A 27856-nucleotide genomic window follows, 5' to 3' on the forward strand; every position below is an offset into this window, starting at 1 on the left:
TAACTCTTTATGTTTCATTTCAGAAAAGATTAAAAAAGGTAGAAGACAAGGTAGATAAATATAAAGAGAGATATTTATTTCTGGAACAGTTAAGACTCTGCAAGAAAAATAAAATCTAAAGCTGGTAGAAAGTGGCATTAGGTCACATAAAAGTGAAGTTTTGTGTTCAAGAACACACAATAGTAGTAGATAAAAACAGCAAAAATCATGAGATGAATTATAACAAATTAACAAACCAATCAAGTAACTTAGAATTCCTCAATAAAAAGTACAAGCTCTGTCACGTAGAACATTGAAAATATTTATAATTATTTAACAAAGGGAAAGTTAAAATTTCACCAATAGAAAGACTGAAAAGGAGAAACAGTGAAATGATGGAGCAAGAAGATTAAGTACGATCTAGGAACATTTAATAGTATTTGCTGATAAAGAACAAAATATAGAAAGAATAACAATAAATTACAAAAGTTATGATATTAACAGAAATACATCCTTTCATGACTACTCAGGATTGGGGAATGAAATACAGTAATATATCTCCACAACAGAAAGCCACATTGAAGCCACGGTTACAGGTTGCAAATCTATAGTCTTTTTATTGTGTCTTCTGAACACTGATTCAGGTAACATTCATATAGTGAGGAGAGTCACTCCCGCCATTACATTCTGTTTGCAATGACTCTGTTTTTTTATTTTTTTGAGACAGAGTCTCGCTCTGTCGCCCAGGCTGGAATGCAGTGGCAAGACCTCAGCTTACTGCAACCTCTGCCTCCCAGGTTCAAGCAATTCTCTGCCTCAGTCTCCCGAGTAGCTGGGAGTACAGGCACCCGCCACCACGCCCGGCTAATTTTTGTATTTTTAGTAGAGACAGGGTTTCCCCATCTTGGCCAGGCTGGTCTTGAACTCCTAACCTTATGATTCACCCGCCTCAGCTTCCCAAAATGCTGGGATTACAGGCATGAGCCACCACAGCCAGCCTTGCAATGACTCTGTTTTAACTGCTCCAAACCAGCTAACAGAAGGCCTTCTTCAAAGATGCACACTTCAATAAGCAGACTAATAGTTCCCATCATTTCTTGAGTTTTCTTCCCTCAAAGCAGGGCAGGCAGGAATGAGAAACTGAATACCACCACAAGATGAGAAAGATCACAAGGTAGAGATTAAAGGAAAATAATAATATATTAATATTAAGACTACCATTTGTTTGTCAAAGAAACGGCTACTTCTTTGCAACCAAAATCTGTTGTTGTTTTCTAAGCATGTATAGTAAGACTGAAAAGCATAAGGTACCTAAACGGAAATAAACATTTTTGTTTTAGTAAGGGATAAGAAAGAAAAGAAATAAGAGAGTGATGTGACAGTGATTTAGCAGAGAAAAATTAACTCCTATTTAAATGCCCAAGGAATAAGTGTGTAGCTTTTTATTTAAAGGTGGCATGAGAAATGGGGACTATACTCCCCAGGAGTAGTCATCCAGAGGCGCTGGTTCTGAAGCTTTAGGGTGCATAACATTCCTGAGTCCCACTTCTAAACTGGGCACTTACTGTGATTCTGATGCAGGGAGTGTGTGCCGAGCATACTTTCGCCATGTGTAAAGAGTTCTAGTTTGATAAGGTAACACATTTAGCACTCATTAAAACAAGGAGAAATGAGAAGTGTGAGTATTAGAGAAATAGGGAAAAGATGGGTTTGTATCACAGTTTATTAATTTTCCCCTATCCAATCTGGGAAAACTTTTCAGAATCCTCTCCTTGAACTTTCATTTCACTGTATACTTATTTCTTTTAATAACAAAACAAATACATATTCAAGGCTATGATGTACCAGGCATAGTTGCTCAAGTCTCTGTTGATACAAGGGTGTGAGAAACAGACACCAGCTCTGCTTAGTGAGAACTAGAAGAAGAGAATCAACAAACAATTTAAATAATTGTTTTGAGTGATAAATACCATGAGTAAAACAGAATAACTGGATAGACAATGTGTGCTGGGGAGTGGAGTGGGGCTTTGCTTTACACGTAGTCATCTCCCAAGGGAAAGCAAGAGCCAATCACCCAAGGACATAAGAGAAGAGCCTTTCAAGATAGGAAGTAGCAAAGGAAAAAGCCACCAGCTAGAAGTTGGTTGGGTGTGTTCAAAAATGAAAAGGTCAGCAGACCAGTTAGAGCATAATGAATCAGGAGAGACAGTGGACGGAAATAAGCATGTATGAACTGGTAGAGGTCAGATCACACAGCTCTTATAAGCCATGGCAAGGACTTTATTCCCAGTGGGATAGACCACTAGTGGAGGGAGTGATGACATTTGATGCATATTTCTCCCCCGTTTTTTGCTGTTAAAAATACACATAACATAAAATTTACTATTTTAACCGTTTTAAAGTGTATGGTTCAGTGATATTAAATACATTCATAATGTTGTGCAAACATCAGTGCCATCCATCCTGTAAAACTGAAATTCTATACCTATTAACTCCTTTCATCTTGTCAAACTGAAATTCTATATCTATTAAACACTAACTTTGCACACCTCCTTCCATGCTAGCCACTGGCAACAATCGTTCTACTTTGGTCTATAATTCTGATGAGTCTAGGTACCTCAAATAAGTGGAATCATACAGTAAAGTATTTGTCTTTTTGTGTCTGGCTTACTTCACTTTGTATAATAATGTCCTCAAGGTTCATCCATGTTGTAGCAAATATCAGAATTTCCTTCCTTTTTAAAGCTGGATAATATTAACATGTATGTATGTATGTATGTATGTGTACACATGCATCTCCCCCCATATTTTGCTTATCCAGTTATCTGTTGATAGACACTTCAGTTGTGTCTACATTTCAGCTATTCTGGACAATGCTGCTATGAGTATGGGTGTACAGAGACCTCTTTGAGACCCTGCTTTCAATTTTGGGGGGTACATACCCAGAAGCAGAATTGCAGAATCACATGGTAATTTAATTTTTAGTTTTTTGAGGAATTGTCATACTGTTTTCCACAGTGGCAGTACCACTTACTATTCTCTAACATGTAATATTTTCAAACCATAAAAAACCAGATATGTTTGTAAAGGTTATTTTGGTTGCTGTGGTAAGAATAATTTGTACGACGGTTGGAATAAAACTCATTTAACCTTGAATTGTTTTATTTTTTTCTTAACAGTCTGTATATTTTAGTCTTAATTTAATTATTTAAAATATCAATATTTATTCTAAATGCATATGTAGACTATATGAGGGGATTGGACTTAATCAGTGACTTTCAGTGAGAACGGCTGAGATAAGTACCCCACCACCCATGGGAGGTATCAAAATTAGCTGAAGAACATTTTTTTCAAACTACACACGAAAAGAATGAATGAAGCAACTTTTAAAAAAAGTTTTGAAAACTGAAAAAATATTGGGTGAAAAAGTATAGGATTTTCTTCTTTAGTTCCAATGCCCTTTATCTCCATTTTACTTGAACAACCCACTCCCACAAACACATGCTGAACCACATATCATCTGAAAGTGCTGTTCTTTTGAAATCTTAAGTTCTAGCATGCCTCACTTGAATAGACAATCTCTCTATAATGTTATTTCCACTTAGTTGCCTTAGACACTAATATGGTACCTCAGAATCTATCTCTAAAACTGGGCAGAAAGAGGTGCCTCTGTGAGTTTTCAGTATGTTCTCCTAGTAATAGCTTTTAGTATGACAGCACTGACTCTGTTTAGGAATGTCAATGCAGGTTCCTCATTAGAACTAAGTACAGGAACTGTGTCATATTCATGCCTCCAAGGTCTTGTACAATGCCTTACACATTGTAGAGGCACCAGAGATTTTAGTTGATTTTAGCACTACTTCTTAAGAGGTAGGATAGCATAAGGGTTAAAAGCATGGGCATTTAACTTTTAGAAGCACATATAAAAATGCATCCAATGATATGATGTCTGGGATTTGGTTCAAAATAGTATGGGAATCAGAAATGGATGGTTTCAGTCAGTGTCTGGCATCAGAGAAACTGGCAGCAGCTCAGAGACAGGCCCTTAGTCCTTACACTAATGAGACTGCCATTGAAACAAATCCTATGGGAGAAGAGCCAAGAGCAGGTAAAGAGCAACAGGTGGAGAGTATGACACTGATACCTGTGTCCCTGGGAGGAAACAAGAATATTTTATCATGTTTGCTTGAGTGCTCAGTGGTGTGGGTTGAAAGGGAAATAAAATGGTTGTCTTGGGGTCTGTGTACAGCACTTTTGCATTTTTGTGATGGGTACTGTCAAGCTTCTTAGCATTACCAGATGGCCTTCCCCCAAGTCTTCATATAAGCATGCTATACTCTGGAAAATGTTTTCTATTGAGAAGGAAATTTAAAGATTTAGAGGAAATATATCTATGAAATATGCTCAGCAAAAGAAAATAAATGTATTTGTTCAGTTTTGTTTCATTTGTTCTCGAAAATATATGGAGCTTGGTGCTGCCTTGAAAAATGATAAAGAAAAGTTTGATAAAGTAGTTCTTAGGATTACAAATTGGAGTATAAGAGGCATGTAGCTCAGATTTAAAGTTCAGATCAATGTCATCTGCAGTCAGTGGCTACCCATATCTTGCTATTCTTGTTATGATGTATCAGAAGCTTCCTGTCACAATATTACAGCTGAGATGGTGAAGAACATCATGTGTGTAGGATCACAAACTTTCGACTGTCTTCCACTGGAAAACCAGGCCCTGAAAGCAGTTTTTATAAAACATAGAAGAGAAGACACAACTCTTATCTTTGTTTCCCAAATGTTTGCAGTTGATGACAAGGCTTTAACTCGGACCTCTCATTCAAGAAGAAATCAGAAATTGGAGCAGACCAAATCCACTGATAAGAGTGATCTAATACATAATATGCTAGATCATATAGTTAGAGGCTTCTCAGCTTACTTGGTTAGATAAATGAAACCTGGACTCAGTGATGACGTACATTTTATAAAGTTGAGATGTCACAGCTTCTGGCATAATGTAGAAGAGGGAATCCGAAAGTGTGGAGTGCTCAGAATGTAGAAATGAATTTACCACCTGCAAACTGCATACCCACCCTACTACTGGAACCAGTTAAAGAGCCAACAAGATCTACTCAGGAGGAAGAAACCACATTAACAATCTGAACAGGAAAAATTTAACATAAAGAATTATGGATTAATAACAGAAGATTAACTACTAGGAGGGATAAAGTGACCTCTAAATAATACAGGCAAAGGAGATGTAGGAATATGTACTTTTCACAGGCCTAAGGTAGAATAATGAAATAAAGATAAACTTGGAAAAGGGACTTTTTCCTCCAACCCCTTCATTCACCCAAGGCTGAGTTTCACTTTGTAGGAGAGGATGTGGCTATTGCCCATTGGATGGCAGAGAAACTCAATGAGGTATCACAGTTAAGGCTGACACACATAAAACACTGCTTGCTAAGATACCAGAAAAACATGGCTGGGAACTTGTCAGCTACAGTGGCAGTAAAATTAGCTTGAAAGCCACCTACTTTCCGAAACTTGATAGTAAACTGCCTCATGAGATGCCAGTGAAACTCACTAGATGGTGTATACTACTGGGTCTCCTGACCACCAATGGATCTTCTGGCTACCACCAGTAGAGAAGCTGTCAGCCAGCAAGGAAATCACCCATTGGCAGCCACAGCATAATTAAAAGAAGAAAACACTAGAACCAGAAAAAGAAGTCCCAGCCACATGTGGTTGCTCATGCCTGCAATTCCAGCACTTTGGAAGGCTGAGGCGGTGGATCCCTTGAGCTCAGGTGTTCAAGACCAGCCTTGGCAACATAGTGAGATCCCATCTCTGCAAAAAATATAAAAATTATCTGTGTGTGGTAGCATGCACCTGTAGTCCCAGCTACTAGGGAAGCTCAGGTGGGAAGATAACTTAAGCCTGGGAGGTGGAAGTTGCAGTGAACTGAGATTCTGCCACTGCACTCCAGCCAGTGCAACAGAGTCAGACCCTGTCAAAGGAGAAGAAGAAAGAAGAAAAGAAGAAGAAGAAAGAAGAAAAGAAGAAGAAAAAAGAAGAAAGAAGAAGAAAAAGAAGTACCATCTTCTTCTAGTGTTCTTCCAGGACCGTCTACTAACAAGGACTAAGATTGTAACAAGTGGCAAACCGGAAGAGAGTGATTTAGAGCTGAGAGGCAATAAATTGATAACTTGCAAAGTTGGGGATATATATGAAATAAAACTGGCCATGATGTGATAACTGTTGAAGCTGAATAATAGGTACAAATGATTATTCTGTCTACTTTGGATATTTGAAAGTTTCCATAATAAAAGGTTTTCTTATTCACTCTTTTCTAATGCACTGGAGTTAACCCACTTGCTCTCAAATCCTGGCTCAGTCACTTAGTGGCTAATTATTTTGGTGCTTTGCTTCTCCATTTGTAATAACAGTAGCTACTTCATTTCGGATATAGGGAGGAGTTAATATATATTATATGAAAAGCAATTAGAGAAGAGCTGATATGCAGTAAATTCTCAATACATTTTATCTATTGTTACTATTTGTATTATTTATACTGGTACTGACACCATAAATACACATATCTATAAAAATAAAAGTTGGTAATTCATAAGAAATTAAACCATAGATTTTGTTGATATGACCTTCAGAATGCTAACCTTATATATATACATCTGTTATATATTAGTCCTTCCAAGAATAACTTACCTTATCCTTGATTTTGTCAACTCTAGCATCCAAAGGCTGGTTTTTGCTTTGTTCCTGATTACATTTTCGATTTCCTCCACCTGAGCTTGTACTTTTAGTTTGTCCCATGGAACTTGAAGCAGTAGTGGATAGTACAGATGTGTTGATACCAATTACAGATGATGTATTATTTCCATTTATTGACCCATTTACTCCTTGAAAATAAAAATAAACATGCTTATACAATGGAATATTATTGCATCATTTAAAAATGAAGTGCAGATATATGTACAATTGGATGAACTTGAAAACATGGTAAGTGAAAGAAGACAGAAAAGGTCATCTTGTATGAGTCCATCTATATGAAATATTCGGAATAGGTAAACCTATAGGGACAAAGTGAAAACTGATGGTTTCCGGGGGCTGAGGGAGAGGGGAATGGGGAGCAACTGCTTAATGGGTATAAAGTTTCCTTTTGCAGTGATAAAAATGTTTCAGAACAAGATAGAGGTGGTGTTGTACAACATTGCAAAAGCATTAAATATCACTAAATTATTCGCTTTAACATGGTTAATATTATGTTAACTGAATTTCACCTCAATTAAACAAAATGTTTAGAAAGATAATGAAATGCAAATGTTCTCCTTTTAGAACAAACTTTGTAAAACACTTAAGTGAAAAGATAATAAACCATCTAAAATGTTGTTATAATTTTCAAATTATATTCTAACAAGTTATTAATTGCAGAAATATTAGTGATCATTTAAAAAACAGTACTAGGTTATTAGTTTTAATGAAGTTAATACTTAATTACAGAAGAAGTAACACACTATATTGGGTTACATATAGGGAGGTAATGAAATACAGAGGAAAAAGCAGTGGAATTGGGCTAAAATCCTGACTAGGCCACATCCATATGTAAGCAGTATTTTCTTGAACAACTTATTTGACTTTGGCTGTAAAAATAAAATACTTCTAATCTCAAAGAATTATTGTAAGAATTAAGCAAGAAAATGTGAAAAGGTCTAGTATAACATTATAAAACTGTTATTAAGGCCAGGTTTAGTGGCCTATGCCTATAATCCCAGCGCTTTGGGAGGCTGAGGTGTGAGTATTGCTTGAGGCCAGAAGTTTGAGACCTCTGGAAACATACAGAGACCCTGTTGCTACAAAAATTAAAAATAAAATTTAAAAATGTAGCTGGGCATAGTGGTACATGTCCGTAGTCCTTGGGAGGCTGGGGCAGGAGGACTGCTTGAGCCCAGGAGGATGAGGCTACAGTAAGCTATGATCACATAACTGCACTCCAGCCTGGGCAAAAGAGTGAGACCTTGTCTCTATTAAAACAAACAAACAAAAACAAAAAACGAAAAAAAGGTATTAAACCTGAACATTATGAAAATATATGAGAATGGAAGATTTATAGCTCTTCACTTATGTTAATGCGGATACCTTTTTCGGGACCATTTCGATTACTTTTTCCTGAAGTCCTTGAATGGAATGAAGAAGAATCATGATTCTGGGCTGGGGGAGCAAATAGAGGTGGAATTCCCAGTAATGGTGGAAAGAAGGTTGCTCCTGTACGTGTATGAGCATCGGTTGTTCGCCACCATTCTGCACCTCAAAACCAAACAAACCAACCAAACAAAAATATATAAATTAACTTTCCAGTTAATATCACAATGGCTTTCTATGTTTTATTTCAAAAATAATTCAAGTTTCATCTTGGAACAAAACTGCTGAATTGCTCATACTTCTGATTGTTTTCCTAATTTTAAACAGTAGAACTTATACACTTAACACTCTTCTCATTAGGCCAGTATCTAAGGATCTTCACTTGGCAGCTTTGTGGAGTTCAAGCTTGTAAAGGACAAAGGTAGTCCACAGTTTAAAAAATGAAAGTGAAAACTAGGAATATGAAAGAAGTATTTCACTCTTCTATGACTTATCCCATTCTCATCTGTTTTAAACCCTTAGAATTTAAGTTTACATCTACAACCTATGTTAAGACTTTCCTCAGATTACATACAATATAAATCTGGCTCTGATAAATCAGATAGTCTAAATAATAATATAAGACTACTGTAATCCACTATACCTTAAGTACATTTATGGAAGAAAACTTCTATACTTAAAGATAACCCCATAAATACAGCAAAATCAGTAGGCCTTTTTATGTTCTAAAAAATAAGTTCTCAAAGGAGATTTCAAAAGCAAGTAATTTCACATTAAAATATAAAAGATTTATAAAGCCTCCCCCCTTAAAGTTAATGATGAAAGCCTGAATTTTGTTTTTACTTCCACTCATAAATTACAGATAACAATGACTGTTTTATTGATATAAAATGACCAGTGGTAGAAAATCATTCAATAAATGGTAAATACTTAAAGAGTATCTCTTTAAAGTTTTAGAAAAGGAAATAAGCCAAATTTTACACATTTTTCAAGGAAGGATGAAGTAATCTTGTATTGCCCCATCTAAAATCTCAAAAACAATCTTCTCCAACTGGCTAGTCTGCTAGATTACCAAATCAGTTATTATCTTTCAGACCAGACTTCCAAAAGATATGGGGTATTTTTCATTGACTATGACAACCATAAGAACATTAGAGGAAAAAACCCCACAACAATACAGTACTGAAGAAACTCAAAATTGTCAGGCTATTGTATTATATAATCGTTAAAACTTTTCTAGGAATATCCTTCATTAAAAATAGAAAGTAAAGTGGTATGCACCTTCATTATCTAATGGCAAAATCTGTAGTTTAAAAGAAAAGTGAAATTTTCATGGTAGTTGCCAGTTTCAAAGGTCTGAAAAACAGTATAAGTAGAAAACTGCAAAAGCTATTCTTCTGCACTGCAGGAAGGTGTTACTAGTAAAATGATACCAATGTATATTCAGCCATGCCTGAACAGTGGGAACTGAACCAAGAATAACTATACAAAAGCATTGATCATTTATCCACTGTTTAGATGAAAGATGTACATTTAGATAGGAAGACAAAGTATGTGTTTTAGGCTTGTATCAGCACAGTCAGAATCTTGTTATTTACAGGTTTGAAAGCTAGGTTCTACCTAGCTGATAAAAAGTTACTGTACTGAGGACCAGGCACAGTGGTTCACACTCGTAATCCCAGAGCTTTGGGAGGCTGAGGTGAGAGGTTCACTTGAGGCCAGGAATTTGAGACCAGCCTTGGGCAACAGAGAGAGACCGTGTTGCTATAAAAAATTTTAAAAAGCAGGGAGGGACTGAGGTTTCCCAAAGATATTTATATAATTTAACACAGAGTCTGTAATGAAAGTGGAATTCAAAGACTTTGTAAACAACCAAAAAACTGGTAAGGTAATGAAAGTCTAGAAAGATTCAAATATTTTAGACATAATCAAACTCAGAAAAAAACATTTTAAAAAGTACTCGAGAATGTCAATGGTAAATAAGCACATAGCTGGGTGTTGTGGTGCACTTCTGTAATCCTTGCCACTGGGGAGGCTGAGGCACAAGAATCACTTGAGCCTGGGAAGTGGAGGTTGCAGTGAGCTGAGATCGCACCACTGCACTCCACAGCCTGGGTGACAGAGTGAAACTCTCTCTCAAAGAAAAAAAAAAGTAAATAAGTACACAGTAGAGATTAGAGAAAACAATGGGAAAATGTATGTTATAAATAACCTGACACCACAGAAGAAAATACAAAATAAGAAAATAAGATTAGTTAAATAAAAAGATGCGAATGGTAGAGCTTCTGAATATAAACTTTACAAATGTCTGATGTTATTTCATAGGATATAATTTTTGTTAAGTGACAAGCTTGTCTTCCAAATTTAGGAAAATAAACAAAATTTCGTCACAAATCAGCTTGTTGATAAAATGAAAAATACAAAATACGGATAACATAAATCAGCATATGGTAAATTTCTAAGTATATTCAAAAGAAAGAACAGCATAGTAGCAACATTTAACTTTTTTTTTTTTTTTTTTTTAAACAGATTCATGCTCTGTTGCCCAGGTTGGAGTACAGTGGCCTGACATGGGCTCACTGCAACCTCCATCTCCTGGATTCAAGTGATTCTCTTGCCTCAGCCTTCAGGGTAGCTGGGATTACAGGCATGCACCACCATACCTGGCTAATTTTTGTAGTTTTGGTAGAGATGAGGTTTAGCTATGTTGGTGAGGCATCAAGTGATCCGCCTGCCTCGGCCTCCCAAAGTGCTGGGATTACAGGCATGAGGCACCATGGCCAGCCAATATTTGACATATTTAACTCAAAGAGTCTATTAATAATATTTCAGAGGACATAATAGATCTCAATTTGAACCTAGAAGATTTAGCAGAATTTAAAAATCATTCATACTTGATACAGCCAAAAATACTTTGCAAAAATTCATGGTAATTTAATATTAAAATTAATTACCAAAAAAATTACAAATATTTTAAAAATTACCATGAAATACTATTTCAATATAAAATGGAAATAATTTTATTATGCTAATATCCATTAAATAATTTTACATTTATTGATTTAATTTGAAATGCATATTTTAGAAACTACATAAAATGTAAAAATAAATTATTCCTCATTAAAAATTCCTAGTGATATCTTCCTGTTTTGTTCTTATTTATTTACTGGGTGATTTAAAAGTCTGGCAATTTGGTCACCCTTCTGAATAAAGCCAATTATAGAAAATTTATATTTAAGTTACTGTACGAAACTGCAAATTAAACAAAATGAATCTTTGAAAACTAGGCATAATCTATGCCCATCTGGCAAAAAGTATGCTCATCTAGGCATACTTTTATCACTAAAGATTCTGTCTTGCAATTGTCTGTTTATCTATCTCCTAAAAACTGTAAGCAACATAAAATATAATATATTATGTTTATTCTTCTGTTTTTGGCCTTGTGTGCAGAGCATAGTAGATGCCCAAAGAATTTTGTGCATTTAATGAAAAAGTGAATAATTTATTTTGGCTGAGGAAGCTATCAAATTTTTTTCTATACAGAAGTATCAACATTATTGAAATCCAGATGAGTAATTTTTTAAATGTGTTAACCATCATTCTAGTACAAAAGATATTTGATTTTAATAATATAGTATTTACATTGTGGTTTAGAAATGTTCAAAAGCAACAGTGTAATAAGCCATGATAAAGCAATAAAAATATTTAAGATATCACTATCTATATTGCTATTTATTTTGATATTTATTCAGTAAATTCAGATACTTATATTTCAGTAAATATCTATGGAATGCTTATCTTGCTAAGCAACCATGCTAGAAACTGACTAAATTCCTATTAATATTTTTGAAGGAAATGTTAAAACTTGGTTTAAGACTTCTTTAACTGCCTACTCACAATACTCCTCCTCAGCATCTCTGCTTCCCAGTCAACTGAATTAAAGAAGTAATATGACTCAAGAAATAGTACTTGAAATATACATTTAACCATCTATCCTTTCTACATATTGTTTTAAAAACACTTCTTTCCTTTTAAGAAAGCATTTGATAAATTATTAACCATTAAAGTAGGCAAAATAAAATAATGATAGTTACCAATTATGGACTAATTATGTGCACCAGATACTGTACTCGGCACTAAATATGACTTAACTCCTTTAATCCTCACAAGAACCCTGTAAGTCAGGTACTATTATTATGATCCTCATTTTTCAGATGAGAAAACTGATGCTAAGAGGTCAGATAATTTGTTCAAAGTCACACAGCTATGAAATAACAAAGCCAGATTTAAATTCAGGCCTATTTGTCTCTAGAATTATGCTATAATGTTTTAAGTTATTTTACATACACTAATACATGCAGACCTTACTAAAATTTATTAAAGTCAAATTAATCTATAGAAAACACATTCAAATTTAAGCTTTCAAGATAATATAACAAATTAAAGCATGTCTGTCTAAAGTTTTAATTAACTGATGTCTTACTGAACTACTAAATCCTCATAATCTATAGAATTTTGGATAATACTGGTCCTCTTGCCATGTAAGTGGTACAACTCTCTAGTTGTTTTGATCAAATACAGAAAAACAGGCTGGGCACAGTGGCTCACACCTGTAATTCCAGCACTCTGAGAGGCTGAGGCGGGCGGATCACTTGAGATCAGGAGTTCAAGACCAGCCTGGCCAACATGGCGAAACCCCGTCTCTACTAAAAATACAAAAATTAGCCAGACATGGTGGTGCGTGGCTGTAATCCCAGCTACTCGGGACGCTGAGACAGGAGAATTGCTTGAACCTAGGAGGAAGAGGTTGCAGTGAGCTGAGATTGTACCACTGCACTCTAGCCTGGGCAACAGAGCAAGATTCCATTTCAGAAAAAAACAAAACAAAACAAACAAAAACCAGAAAAATAAAGAAAGGTAAGAGTCTAGCTCATTTTCCTTATGGTGAAGAAAAGTGAGAACTTGAAATAGGGGTGTAAAAATACTCATAAAAACAACTTCAGTTTCACACTAAATAATTTTTTAAAAAATCAAATAAGGCTGAGGAAAATTCATTTAACTCTACATTTATAATATGTATACTTTTCTATATATTGTACTTCAACAAAAAACATGAGAAAAACTTGCCTGAATTACTCTGTCCTGTGACAGACACTTATTTCTCTAGTTAAATACCTGGATATCTAATTAACTGCTCTGCCACTTAACACACGTAGGGTGTTTAATTTTTTGCACATGATAAATAGGATTGAGCCAATTCTTATACCAAAGTTTTAAATATACCAGGCATTAGACTATTCCTTTTATTCAATAGACAAATTACTGCTTGAACATTCTCAAGCTTTCCTCCTTTCCTTGAACACTGTTTGTAACAGATGTTTACCTGGAAAAGATGCTAGTTGGGGATGTGCGGCTAAGGCTGTGGGTGTACCAAGTGTCCCCAAACCACCAAATTCTGAATGCCCTGAGCTGGCTGAATGTAGACCAAAGACTGGGTGGCTGACCATTGGGAAGGCACTCGACACTGTGGACAGGTTAAACGGTTGATCCCCAGCTGTTCTGAATAAATGTCCTGGGAGGGAAAAAAACACACTTAAAGTTGTACTATAAAAAACAGATGAGATTTATCTGATTTCAGTGTTTGTAGTTAAAATTTATAATAATTTACCTATTACATTTTTGTTTTACCTTTTTCCTGCTGCATTTTCTACTCTTCAAACCCTATGAAATGTTTCTAGAAACATGAAGGCATGCTGAAAATCATTAAAATGAATGGTATAACTTTACTTACTTTGAATTTGAGATTTGAGAACCGATGTTTTAAGTAAATAATTTTCACTAATTAAAACTGTCTGACCTGAGGAAGTGAGGCCAATGTTCTCTTAATATATATACATTAATATATTATCAATATATTTTACTCATAAGAAGGGAAATAAAAAACATCCTATTAATCTAAGGTTGAAAGCCACTGAAATAAGTACAGGATCTGTCACCAGGTCAATACTCAAATTATTATACACTCTAAGCAAGGGGATCCCAGTTTCAATGAGCCAGAGTTGAAGCTCTGTTCTCTAATACAGTCATGAGTTGTTTAATGATGGGGATACATTCTAAGAAATGCATTGTTAGGTGATTCTGTCATCGTGCAAACATTGTACAGTGTAGTTACACAACCTAGGTGGTACAGTCTACTACACACCTAGGCTATAGGATACAGTCTATTGCTCCTAGGCTACAAACCTGTTCAGGATATTACTGAACTGAATACTTTAGGCAGCTATAACACAATGGCAAATATTTGTATATCTAGACATATCTCAACCTAAGAAAGGTACAGTAAAAATATGGCATTATAATCTTAGGGGGCTATTGTCAAATATGTGGTCAGGCATTGACTAAAATGTCATTATGCAGTGTATGACTGTACTTCTTAGGTGAGAAGAGTATCTTGATACCAAAAAGGGAATATATTCTAGTCTAACAAAACAATGCACAAGACAACATAAGTACTTAATAAATTTACAAAGATATTTCTAAATGAATTCACAAGCGGTTATCAATATAAAAATCATTTTTAACTTTCTCAGAGTAAGACAATGTTCAATTCAAATGAGTCTGACCTTTTAATTCTATTTTTAATCTGAAGAAAATCTAATAGTAAGTGTTACAACTCCAGGTTGGAATGTTGTATGATAAAAAACATGACTTATTTTTCATACTTTGTAGGAATTTGGCAGAAAAATTTTCTAATACTTGGAAATCCTCCCTTTACTTCCAGGAAATAATTAAGGTACCCTGTCTTGTGATAATAGAATACTCTAGGTTATCTTAAGAATTTACTGTGTGAACAGTATTGTGCTCTGTGTAAAATTAGAATAAAGCTTCCTTATTATCTCTTGTTTATATTATATCAGTCCTGACTCTGCACTGCAATTTAATTAGTTTTAATATAGTATGTATAAAATTTATAAATGTAAATTAAAAATAGTATACTTATTGTTATTATTTAGTTATCAACCAAATCTCTTCCCTTGGCTTTCTTGCTTCCTGAAAACCAAGGGGTAGTCCTAAAAAACGGTCAGCGTGTACCCTCCAAAGTCTGATATAAAACCTATACTGTTTATTAAAATAATGCTATATTCTTTACTGAAACAGGAAGATCTGAATGACTTTTAAAAATAAGATTTAAATAAATTGCATTAAGTATGTTTTGTATCAGGCTATTTAAGAAAAAAGTTCTGAATCAGGATAGTGCTCCCACTACAACAAAGCAGTAACTAGATTTCACAGGGAAAATCCTCATATCTTTACAAGGAAGGCCCACAAGGAAACTGTGAGGTAAGAGGACAAGGAAAGGGCATAAACTTGGGTGCCTTTTCTAAATCAGCTAATCATTGTTTTTGTTGAATTGGTTCTTCTGTGTATCAGAGTGGACTGCATTAGAACTGAAGATGAGTCAAAATAAAACAGAGTATGCTACTGCCAAAAAAGGCTACCCAAATGTCACTATCTGTAAGACCAGTGATAAGCTACCAGAAATATTGTGTTAAGTTTTGTTTTTTGTTTTTTTTTCTGGTAACTTCTCAGAAACCCAGCTAGTTTCTCAAAAAAATGAGCTTGTAACTGTAAAAGCCAGTTTTTACTTTCATTTGTTATTACACACAAAATCTCTGGTTCTCACCAATCAATTCAACTTCCTGACTCAAATGTACTTAAATGTTTTATTTATAAACATACTATGATCAGTTCTTTTCTTTCTCCACCAATTAGTGTGGTAAGCAAGTTGAACTGAACATTGCAGTTTTGGAGAATTTGGAGTCATCTGTAATTTATGTTTTACAAATAACAATTCCTAAATTATATCAATTATATGTATTTAGTCGTGATTTAATACAAAGAAATTTGAGGGAAGTAATCTCAAAACTACAAAAGCTATATTAAATATTATAAAAATCCAGAATAATTGAAATTGCCAAGGATTAGAAACTGATAGAAACACTTCTGTAATAACTAATTGTAATTACAATTAGTTGTAATAAATAATTGGTAATAATTGGTAGTAATAAATAATTGGTAGTAATAAATAATAAGTAATACATAATTGGTAGTAAGCAGCATTCTTAGACGCATAGTTACAGCATTAATTTCATTATTGGGAAGAAGCAAACAAGCTAAACTTTGTAGTCTCACAAGCAGAAAACATAAGCAATAAGTAAATGAAGTTACCACTCTTGCAGCAACAATTAAGAACCAATGATACATAATTTGCCAACAAAAAGTTCTTTTTTAACTCTAAAAGGAATGGCATCTGGAAGCAACTGAGTAGAAAGTTTCAGCAAAATGAGCTGTATACATCACAGATTCCAATGAAAAAAAAAATATAAATCTGTACACAAGAATGACATCCATGCCTGGCAAGAATGCAGAGGTGGGCATTCAGATCAAGGCTACTTCAACTCTACTTCCTAATTCTTGGTTAAAATAGTTCCTAATTCTTGGTTAAAATAGTTCAAAGCATGGAAAGCACCCTTAGTGACGACTGAATCCTACAGGTCCATTCTTTGCTGGTGAGAAAAAGACTCACCTTTGTATTTAGTGAAATATACTAAGATCACTTAACATGATTGTAGTAATACCATGCATTAAAAAAATACCCAAGTAAAAGACTTCCTCTGTTTCATGTGGGAGAAGTTATACTACAGAAGGGAAATAATTTAAGAATACATTTCACAATTTTACTATATTTTGCCTTTATAGCAAGAATTGAGAACTCAGTGATATTTTTAAAAAAGTAATCTTTCTCATTAAAAAGTTCTGTAATGCTATATATATATAATTTTAATAGCTTTTCTTCCACCTTTTACAAAACACAGATAGTAATTCTGTGTAAAAATCTTACAGAATTATTCTGTTATTTAACAGTTTCTGAAATTCAAACACTTCGTGAACATACCTATTAAACATCAGGTGCTCTGCTTAAGTAACTGGCCTACAAGGATGAGTAAGACAATCTCTGACCTCAAGGAACTCATGTTTTCAGCATAATTTAAACAGTGCAAGACCATTTTTATACCATAATGTATAAAACAAGTTTGTTAATATTTCAATATTACAAATTGGTACGGTCACATACAGGACTCAGTAATACAACCCAAACACCTAAAACAATGTCTAGTATATAACAGACATAAAATAAATTTTTTTAAATGAATTAATTCACTACTCATTTAAAGTAGAAGAGGCCTATCCATGGGACTCATTCCAAAGGCTTTCAATCATAACAAAAAGTTGTCTTGAGTCTTTATGCAAACTTGCAGTTATGGTTCCTAGATTCCTTTGCCTTATTTCCTTAACCCCTCGTCCTAATTTGTTAACATTACCACTGGCCCTTTATTCCTCCTTGATTCCATTTAGGTCACATGTTGGATTTCATCACACAAAATCCTACCACCTCCAGGATCTTAAACTCTTAAAGTTTCACCCTTGAACCACAATTTTCACATTTCCATTCCCTTATTTCTCAACATGACCTTTAGCCTCTCCCAGGGCCACTCCTTGACCTTATCTGTCTCTTTCCCTCTCAATACCATCAATATCTCTCCTGTGTTAACCTTAAAGGAAAAGTCTTATACCTGCTATGTCTACTTCCTCCTCACTTCTCAGAATGTTTCATCATTTGTGCCAAGCCCCAAGCCTCCCTGCCACTTGGTCTGTAAAATGGAAGTTTTCCTAATCACTAGATCCCTCTAATCTTTCATTCTCAACCTCTTATGTCTGGCATTCCTGATTGCGTCTTTCATATTATTATTTTTTTGACATGGAGTCTCACTCTGTCACCCAGACTGGAGTGCAGTGGCACAATCTCAGCTCACTGCAACCTCTGCCTCCGGGTTCAAGTGATTCTCCTGCCTCAGTCTCCCGAGTAGCTGGGATTTCAGCTGTGTGCCACTACGTCCAGCTAATTTTTTTTGTATTTGCAGTAGAGACAGGGTTTCACCACGTTGGCCAGGCTAGTCTCAAACTCCTGACCTCGTGATCCGCTCATCTCGGTCTCCCAAAGTGCTGGGATTACACTTTTTTTCAAAACCCATTATCATCCTTAAGATCTAGGTCATGGAATCCTCTTGATCCTCTTCTTAACTGTACATCTTTCAATAATACTATCTCCTTGATTGGATTTTCTTTTGCTTTTTTCCCACTAAATGTAAAGTATTCCTAAAGATTTTGTCCAGCTGTCTCTTTCCTTCTCTTATGCTTTCCCCTTCAATATTTCACATGCTTATAATGTTTAAACTATCACCTCTATGCAAATGAATTATAAGCCAGGATTTTAGATCTTTGAGGCAAAAACTGAATCTTATTTAGCTCAGGATTTCCAATAATCTGAAACACAGTAAGTACCTAGTAAACTGTTTCTCATTGCTGTATTTTTGGTCACATTATTTCTTCCACTTGAGAACCTCCAAAGCCTGTATAACATGCTCTTTGATTTCTACCCTTTATAATTATATTCTTTACTATTTCAAAAACCTGTTGCTCAAGAAGTATTCCTGAGTCTCCAGACAGATATGTTTGGGGCCTCCTTTCCTTGTTCATGATAGATTATTGGCCACTTGTCCTTTATCATACCACTACTAGGGTATAAAAGTTATGAAGGAAACAGCCATGTCTTAACCATTTTTACTCTTTACAAAACATTGCACAAAGCAAACTGCTATCAGTTGGCAGAGACAACACTTCATAGTACCTGTTTAGGCATCTCCACAACAATAGTTTTCAATTCTTTGTTTCACTTTTCTTTTAAAAGGCTAGAATAAGCAGGAATTATTCTTTAAATGATTAAAATATAACATGCCACTTTGCTCCAATTGCAAAAGTCACTCACAAGGTTAGTAAAAGCTCACTGGGTATTCAGAATGATGTCTCTTTTGTGGCTTTAATCTTTTTATACAGCAGGGATTGCTGTTTTGTTTACACCCTTGGTCCATTGCCAGAAAAATAACCTTAGTCTACAACCATCTTAACATTTCAAACTACTGTTCACAAGGAAAATTTTGATCATAGACTGATGATGGCTCAGTCAATCCTATAATTACATTTAAAACAAAGCATATTCAGTATTAATAAAAAAGGAGAAAGATACTTTATTCCACAAAACAAAATACAACTCAAGTCAAATAGGCTCTATTAACCTTATGAGTACAAAACAAAATTATCTGGATATTACAATGTTCCACTTTTAGAAAAGCAAATGTTTCTCATATTAATGTACTTAATATCAACAGATTTATTGCTCACAAATAAAACCTGTCTTGATGAAAACTTCTGAGTTCTGCTCAGAGAAAACATTTGAGTTCTGCTCAGAGAAAACATTTGCAAGCTGATGAATTATATAATAAAACAATATTTTTAGAAGATCACAATTTTTTTGCAGATATTAACATTGAAACATAGTTTCAATATTATGAATATAAATATTATTTTAGTTTCTATTTTGAGAGGTAACTGTATACATTTTACATAATAAAAATTAATATACATCTGCAATGCCTATGTTCTCAGATTATAATGAGCCGAATACTCTTCAGCAAAGCTTTTCAAATTCTACTGGCCAAATCAAATCACTACATATAAAAGTGATTGAAATCAGTACACAAATGCTGGTGTGTGGCAGTAACAAGGCATGGTAACTACAAATGTCTTTATTGGTATTAATGAATAATTCATTAAGGTTTTCTACCTGAAATTGTACTGAACTAATGCTTTGAATCTAAACTACCAGTGAACAAAATCTCCCATCACTAAGGAAAAGTCCAGAAAGTAAATAAAACAAAATAATTGTAAGAACTAAGTATGTTAAAGCACTCAATCTTTTTAAAAGTCAAGAAAATTGCTTACTATGACATAACTTTATGTTTTTTTGTGTGCTAAAAATGTCTTTTAATCTTTCAATGCTACACAAAATTTTGTCTTCAAATTTTGTCTCTAGTTCCTTAAAATGGTAAGTATAAATTTACAACATTACAAAATCAGGCTCTAATATACATCTTGCAAAGTATGGCTATTCATTAAAAATGGTAGTATATTCAAATAAAGTTGTTATGAGGACTTTAGTTAATATCAGTAATAAGTGAGTGTAATACCAAAATGAACATCATCAAAATTACTGTAAATCAAAGCAATATTCAAATTACTGGCTCACACATTAAAATTCTTCAGTATATTAATATTTAAACACTTCTGAACTCAAAATGTCCAAATTTTGTAAACCTGAATTTTGATTAAAGAACAGAAAGAAGTCTACAGTTACTGGTGACAAAACATTTCTCTCCAAGTAATTCTCATTTCACTCTTGAATTCTCAAAATGTTTTGAGCTAGTTAACCTTTTTTTTTTTTTTTTTTAGAACAAAACAGGTATATTTCTATTAGACTACCTGATACAGAAGATAGTGTGGTATGGATGGATAGTATGAATGACAAATAATACAAATATATTTTATTTGAAATAAACAAAAATGCATACGCAGCTCAATGGGTCACTTGGAAACAAACTGTTGCTTGACTATATTACTGAGCAAAAACAAAACTAAAGCACAAACACTTTTTTTTTTTTAAACCTGTATCTGGAGATAGACAGGAAGACACTACTTGTTTCTTTTAAAAACTGACCTTCCCTTAAGGCCGGGTCATAGAACGATAAACAATGTAAATGAATCCACCATTATCAGTTGTTATATTATATCTATGTCATCTGTGTATTCTGAGATTACACACATACCTGCCAATATACCTGGAACAGGTTATTTTATCACAGTTACACTTGAGTTCTTGAAAGGCAGGACTGAGGAAGAGTAATTTGAAGTAAGTTTTACATCCTATTTAGAAGAAATCACTAGCATTTACTTAAATAACAGGTTACAATAGAAAGATACTGCCTGGAATTTATTCTTTTCATTTTGGTTCATTTTTAGTTTTTGTTTATGATTACATAGCTGTTTAATTCATTTGCTTATAGTGCAATCCTGCCATAAAGTACTAAAGCACAAGATACCTATTATTCCCTCAACATCTGCATTTTTCAAGTTTTATACTCTATATCCACAGTATTTCAGTAGTTCTTGACTGTTTAAAAAAATAAATGGGTAAAACTCTTCTAAAAATGCAGATGTCTATAACTACAATGGCACTAAGATGGGAAGGAGACAATGAGAGAAGGGATAAAAGCAAACATGTTCATGTGCAGGGAACGTGGTTCAAGTCTTTGGATTTAAAAACAAGTTCCCCAGAGAAGCTGACACTTCCTTTGCCCTCCAAAAAGAACCTGAAAAGTCCCAATCCAAACTTTCTAAAATTACAGTTCTGAGATGCAATAAATGATGATCAAAGCAGTCAGAGGGAGAAGGATGAACGTGTCTTCCATTTAGCTATAGATTGTAGTATAGCCTCTTTAGGTGCTGGTGGATCAGTGAAAACCACTGAAGTACCAGAAGTGCTTGGAAGGATGGGGTAGAAAGTAATGACCATAATACCCTGTCTAAATCAGCAGCAGGGCTTCATGGCTAGGAAACTTTTTTCAACAGTAAAATGTCTCTAGGATAGATCTCTCTCTCCAACATAAAATGTGCCAGAATTAACAAAAAAAAAAAAAAAAAAAAGACTTACACTTGGATATAGCAATAACAGAAAATTGCAAGGCAGAGAACACAAAAGAATCAAGACAATGCTTATAGGTTCAACAGTATTCCATGAGGCTAGAAAACTGGTTAACTTTAAAAGCTCTAGCAAAATAGCACTCTTGTTTATAAATCACTTATTTATCATATGACCACACGTTGAATCCTTGTCTTTCCACATAGTGAAGAATCCTACATTCAGCCTTTAGGCATTCTGCATTTCTTTGGCAATGTTGTAGCTGAGTATCTTGTTCTAGTCGATTTTGGTGCGGGTACCTGGAAGCTGCCGGCGCAAGACCTTGAATGTGGTATCTGACATTGTTTGATAGTTTTCACTAATTGCTGTCTGACGCTCATTTTCTGCATTCTCTATGATTTTAATAAACTCCTTGGCAGTTTGTGTGTCATTCGAAACAGTTAGTGAATCATGTATATCTTTATGAGTAACCAACTGAACATTGCCATCTTCATAATAGTGAACCTGAATCTTAAGCACTCCAACCACCTGGCCTGTAGGTGGTGTGATGGTCAACTTCCACTCTGATCTCCAACGACCATTCCATAAGTTTTTAGGCTGACTCTGGTGGCTTTCAATACACGCAATAATAGTCTGTTGCCCATCGATAGTTTTAGCATAAACAGTACAGAAGCAGTTGGAATAATGGTCTTTCACACAGGCTCTTAAAGCACTGTCACAGGATTATCTCCAAGACTTCAGACCTCCATCTACTTGTTCTGGCTGGGGGTCACTTGCTTCTTTCTGTAAGTGATCAAATTTAAAGGAAAATTTGTTTCTTGGATCTAAAACTCTGCTATTGCCCAGGTCACCATGCTCTGTAATTAAGACCTGATCTTCATATCCTTCTGTCTTCACAGGTGTGAACTGATTCACATTGTAATGAGCAAATGCATGTTCTGCCCTTTCCCTGAGGAGGTTGTCATTATTACGTAGTAGCCGAACATCACTGAATACTTCATTAAGTTCCCCTGGGGGTGCATGAGTGATGAATTCAGCAGCTATGCGTACCTTCTCCTCATCCAACACACAACACAACGAAGTTGGCCATCTTGCGCTGTTCTCAACATTTATATTTTAACACTTAAAAAGATGCATGGAATGGAAGCAAGGTCTTTTTTTTTCTAAGATATAAATACCTTTTATTTATCTTACACTATATGAAATGCCATACACTATATGAAATGTATTGTATCTTGTAAATATTTAAAAAATCACTTCTGATGCTAATCTGGCCCCAAGTGTTTTTTCTTAATTATAAATTGAAAATTTATAATGACATAAATTTATAGGGTACAAAGTGATATTATAACCTCTGAATACAATGTAGAATAATTTAATCAAGGTAATTAACACAGCCATCACCTCAAATACTTAACTTTTTGTGGTGTGAACACTTGAAATTTACTCTCTTAGCTATTTTGAATATTCACCACACTATGCAATAGAACTCAAAAAAGAGAAAATAAAATTTCTCCTGTCTGAGATTTTGTACCCTTTGATCATCATCTTCCCATTCCTCCCATCCCTCAGTCTTTGTTTTTCTTTCTTTTTTCTTTTTTTATTGAGACGGAGTCTCGCTCTGTTGCCAGGCCACAGTGCTGTGGCGTGATCTCAGCTCACTGCAACCTCTGCCTCCCAGGTTCAAGCGATTCTCCTGCCTCAGCCTCCCGAGTAGCCGGGACTAAAGGCACACACCACCATGCCCAGCTAATTTTTGTATTTTTAGTAGAGACAGGATTTCACCATGTTGGCCAGGATGGTCTGGATCTCCTGACCTTGTGATCTGCCAGCCTCGGCCTCCCAAAGTGCTAGGATCACAGGTGTGAGCCACTGCGCCTGGCCATCCCTCAGCCTTTGTAACCACCATTCTACTCTCTGTTTCTGAGTTCAATGGTTTTAGATTTCACATGTGAGACATGCAGTATTTTGTGTTTCTGTGCCTGATTTATCTTATTTCACTTAGCATAATGTTCTCTGATTCCATCCACGATGTTGCAAATAAGAAAATTTCTTTCTTTTTCAAGGCCAAATAGTATTCCATTGTGTACATACCAGATTAAAAAAAAATACATTCATCTGTTGATGAACACTTGGGTTGATTCCTTAACGTGTCTATTGTTAATGGTTCTGCAATGAACGTGGAAGTGCAGACATCTCTTTGACAAACTGTTTTCAAGTCCTTTGGGTAAATCCCACAAACAGGATGGCTGGATCATACAGTAATTCTATTTTTAGTTTTTTGAGGAACCTCCATACTATTTTCTATAAAGGCTGTACTAATTTACATCCCCATTAACAGTGTACAAGGGTTCCCTTTTCTCCACATCCTTGCCAATACTTGTCTTTTGTCTATTTGATAAAAGCCAATCTGACAGGTGTGAGATGATAACTTATTGTGATTTTAATTTGCATCTCCCTAACGATTAGTGATGTTGAGCGTTTTTTCATATATCTGCTGGCCATTTGTATGTCTTTTGAGAAATGTCTATTCAGATTGGGTTTTATTTTTATTTTTGAGACACAGTCTCGCCCTGTCACCCAGGCTGGAGTGCAATGGTGCGATCTCGGCTCACTGCAACCTCCACCTCCCGTTTTCAAACAATTCTCCTGCCTCAGCCTCCCGAGGAGCTGGGATTACAGGCGCCCACCACCACGCCTAGCTAATTTTTGTATTTTTAGTAGAGACAGGGTTTCACCACGTTGACCAGTCCGATCTCGAACTCCTGACCTCGTGATCTGCCCGCCTTGGCCTCCCAAAGTACTGGGATTACAGGTGTGAGCCACTGTGCCCAGCCTATTTTTATTTTTAAGCAGTTATTTTGAGATTATTTTGACTCACAAGAGTTGCAAAAATAGTACACAGAGTTCCTGTATACTCTCTGTCCAACCTTACTTCTCCTCATGTTAACATCTTACATGACTAAAGAACAACTTTCCAAACTAAGAAATTAACTTTGATTAACTAATTAGAATAAAGAATTTATTCAGATTTAATCAGTTTTCCCACCAATGTTACTTCTCTATCCCAAGATCCAATCCAGCATCTCATATTACATTTAGGTGTTGTGTTTCCCTAATTTTGTAGTCTGTGATATTTCCTCAGTCTTGTTTGGTATGACTATAATACACTGAAGTGTACTGGTCAGAGGTATTTTGTAAGATGTCCCTCTGATTGAGTTTGTCTGATGTGTTCTCATGATTAGAAGAGGTGATGCATTATTAGAAAAGATGGTCAATGTGCCCTTCTCAGAGCAATATATCTAGGGCCCATAATGTTACTATGTAGTGCTGGTGACATTAACTTTGATCACTTGGTTAAGCTGGTATCTGCTAGGATTTGCCACTGTAAAATTACCATTTTCTTCTAAAACAGCATTTTTATTAGAAAACAAGTCACTGGGAGCCGTGTTAACTTTGGGAACAAAAGCTGCCATTTAATAACATCAAACATGCTGAACAAGCCTTGTTCAAGAAATGATGCATCAATACTCAGGCAAATGACTATTCTTAAAAGATAAGGACAGTTCCTCTTTTGTGATAATTTTTGTTGGATCTAATGAAAAAAATTAGAGTTCATAGATTAAAACGCTAAAAATATGGAATATTTTATATACGTTTCTATATTCAAATATAGCTGTACTTCTAGTAAGGAAACAGAAAAAACTAAAAATAATATAATTCTTGTTTTACTTTACTTACCTTATTCTAAATCTTGTTCATCTTATGTTTCAATAAATAAGAAAGTCTTAGTTTTCCCATAATGAACATAAATTATTACAATTAGCTTTGAAAGTACAGACTGGGTGTATTAATTTGCTAGAGCTGCCATAACAAAGTACCACAACTGTGTGACTTAGAACAACAGAAATGTATTGTCTCATGGTGCTGGAGGTTAGAAGTCTGAAATCAAGGTGTCAATAAGGCCATGTTCCTTCTGAAGGCACTAGGAAAGATGGGTTCCATGATTCTCTCCTAGTTTCTTATAACCTTGGGTATTCTTCCTGTGCCTTCACATGTGCTTCTTGCTGTGCATGTCTCTGTGTCTACATTTCTCCTTTGATAGAAATACTGGATATGTATTGGATTAGGGCCCAACCTAATGATTTCATTTTAACTTGATTAGCTCTGTAAGGTATCTATAACCAAGTAAGGTCACATTCTGAAGTACTAAGGGATTAAGACTCTAACCTATGTCTTTTGAGGGGGAGGATACAATTTAACCTATAACATTTTCTTTATTTTTTTTAAGAGAACTTAATTGACTTGAACACATTACCTTTCTCAAGTAACCTACTACTAAAATCCCAAATTAAAACTACAAAGTTCTACTAAAAAGTGAAGTAAAGTAATAGTCCAAAAATACTTGTGATCAAATCTTTCATTAAATAAACCCCACTGCAAAAAAAGGCTAGACAGTTGAAAATTCAACAGCCTGAACAGGCGCGATGGCTTACGCCTGTAATCCCAGTATTTTGGGAGGCCGAGGTGGGCGGATCATTTGAGGTCAGGAGTTCAAGACCAACCTGGCCAACATGGTGAAACCCTGTCTCTACCAAAAATGCAAAAATTATTCAGGCATCGTGGCACGCACCCAGCTACTTGGGAGGCTGAGGTGAGAGAATCACTTGAACCCAGGAGGCGGAGGTTGCAGTGAGCTGAGATCACACCACTGCACTCCAGCCTGGACAACAGAGTGAGACCCTGTCTCAAAAAAAAAAAAGAAAAGAAAAGAAAAGAAAAGAAAGAAAATCCAAGAGCCTTTATTTAGGATTTATAGATGCCTACAACATTAACACATCAACTAAAAAAGAAAATCATGTTGTAATAGTTCAGAGTATAACATAAATACTCAAAGAAACTTTGGCTTTATCCACAAACCACCAAGGACAGGCCTGTCTCATTCCCTGATGATTCCCTACTAAGTATAAACTTAAGTCTTGGCTGTCTGTTAAGTTCTAGTTAAACCATAACTTTTGACTTCCAGGTTTTTGTTTTTTTTTTGAGATGGAGTCTTGCTTTGTCACCCAGGCTGGAGTGCAGTGGTGCAATCTCGGCTCACTGCAAGCTCCACTTCCTGGGTTCATGCCATTCTCCTGCCTCAGCCTCCTGAGTAGCTGGGACTACAGGCACCTGCCACCACGCCCGGCTAATTTTTTGTATTTTTAGTAGAGATGGAGTTTCATGATGTTAGCCAGGACGGTCTCGATCTCCTGACCTCATGATCTGCCCACGTCAGCCTCCCAAAGTGCTGGGATTACAGCCTGAGCCACTGCGCCCGGCCTCAGGTTTGCTTTTCATACATTGCCTCTTCAGTAATCTAAACTGATCTTTTAAATTCCTTATCCTGTAGCTTATGATGCCCACCCTTAACTAAAATCTGCATAGTTACTTGATATTACCAGAGCAATGCACAGCACAGCTCAGAAAACTTATTAATCAGAGTTAATTATCATTTAAGTTTTAAGTCTTAGTCCTGCAAATTCATCTCTCCTTCCCTTCCTTTCTTCAATAATTGTTTCTTATTATTATATATTTTGTGCCAGGCACTGACTGGATACATATTGGTAAAATGGATAAAGTCCTTGCTCTTTAAATGTAGAAGAATTGACAAATAAGTAAAACACCACCAAATGTCTAATTATAAATTGTGAAGAGTGCTATGGAAGAAATTATAGGTGCAGCAATTACCTAGACACTATAATTAGAGGTCTAATTAAGGTCTGTATTAGTCAAGATTCTTCAGAAAACAGAACCAACAGGTTCTGTTTTTTACATATGATTTATTACATATGATTATAAGGAATTGAGATTATGGAGGCTGACCCAGGAAAGCTGGTGGTATAATTCTGAGAACCAAAGGGCTGATGGTGTAAGTCCCAGCCATGGGAGAAGACTGATGTCCTAGATCAACCAGTTAGGCAAATAGAACTACTTCTCTCTTCCTCCTTTTTTTTTCTTCTCTGCAGGTCCTCAATGGATTAGATGATGCCCACACTGCCCTGGGGAGGACAATGTGCTCTACTCACTCTACTG

At 35.3% G+C, this 27856-nt stretch overlaps 1 protein-coding gene across 39 annotated transcripts in view; it reads right to left on the bottom strand.

The window, feature by feature from the left end:
• Positions 1–27856, bottom strand: part of BAZ2B (bromodomain adjacent to zinc finger domain 2B) — a 407614-nt gene that overhangs the window by 131430 nt on the left and 248328 nt on the right. For 31 of the 39 annotated variants that reach the window (XR_004176705.1, XM_031651777.1, XM_031651775.1 and 28 more), the window contains 3 exons: positions 13511–13699; positions 8125–8292; positions 6694–6887 (listed from right to left, as the gene is read on the bottom strand). Coding sequence is in view for 38 of the 39 variants with exons in the window: in XM_031651777.1 (XP_031507637.1) it covers positions 6694–6887; positions 8125–8292; positions 13511–13699 (551 nt within the window). In the remaining variant the exon portion in view is untranslated. The remainder of the gene's footprint in view (positions 1–6693; positions 6888–8124; positions 8293–13510; positions 13700–27856) is intronic. The other 8 variants (XM_031651788.1, XM_031651789.1, XM_031651804.1 and 5 more) reach the window with 4 other exon arrangements.

Source organism: Papio anubis, chromosome 10, assembly GCF_008728515.1.
Source record: "Papio anubis isolate 15944 chromosome 10, Panubis1.0, whole genome shotgun sequence".
NCBI lineage: Eukaryota > Metazoa > Chordata > Mammalia > Primates > Cercopithecidae > Papio > Papio anubis.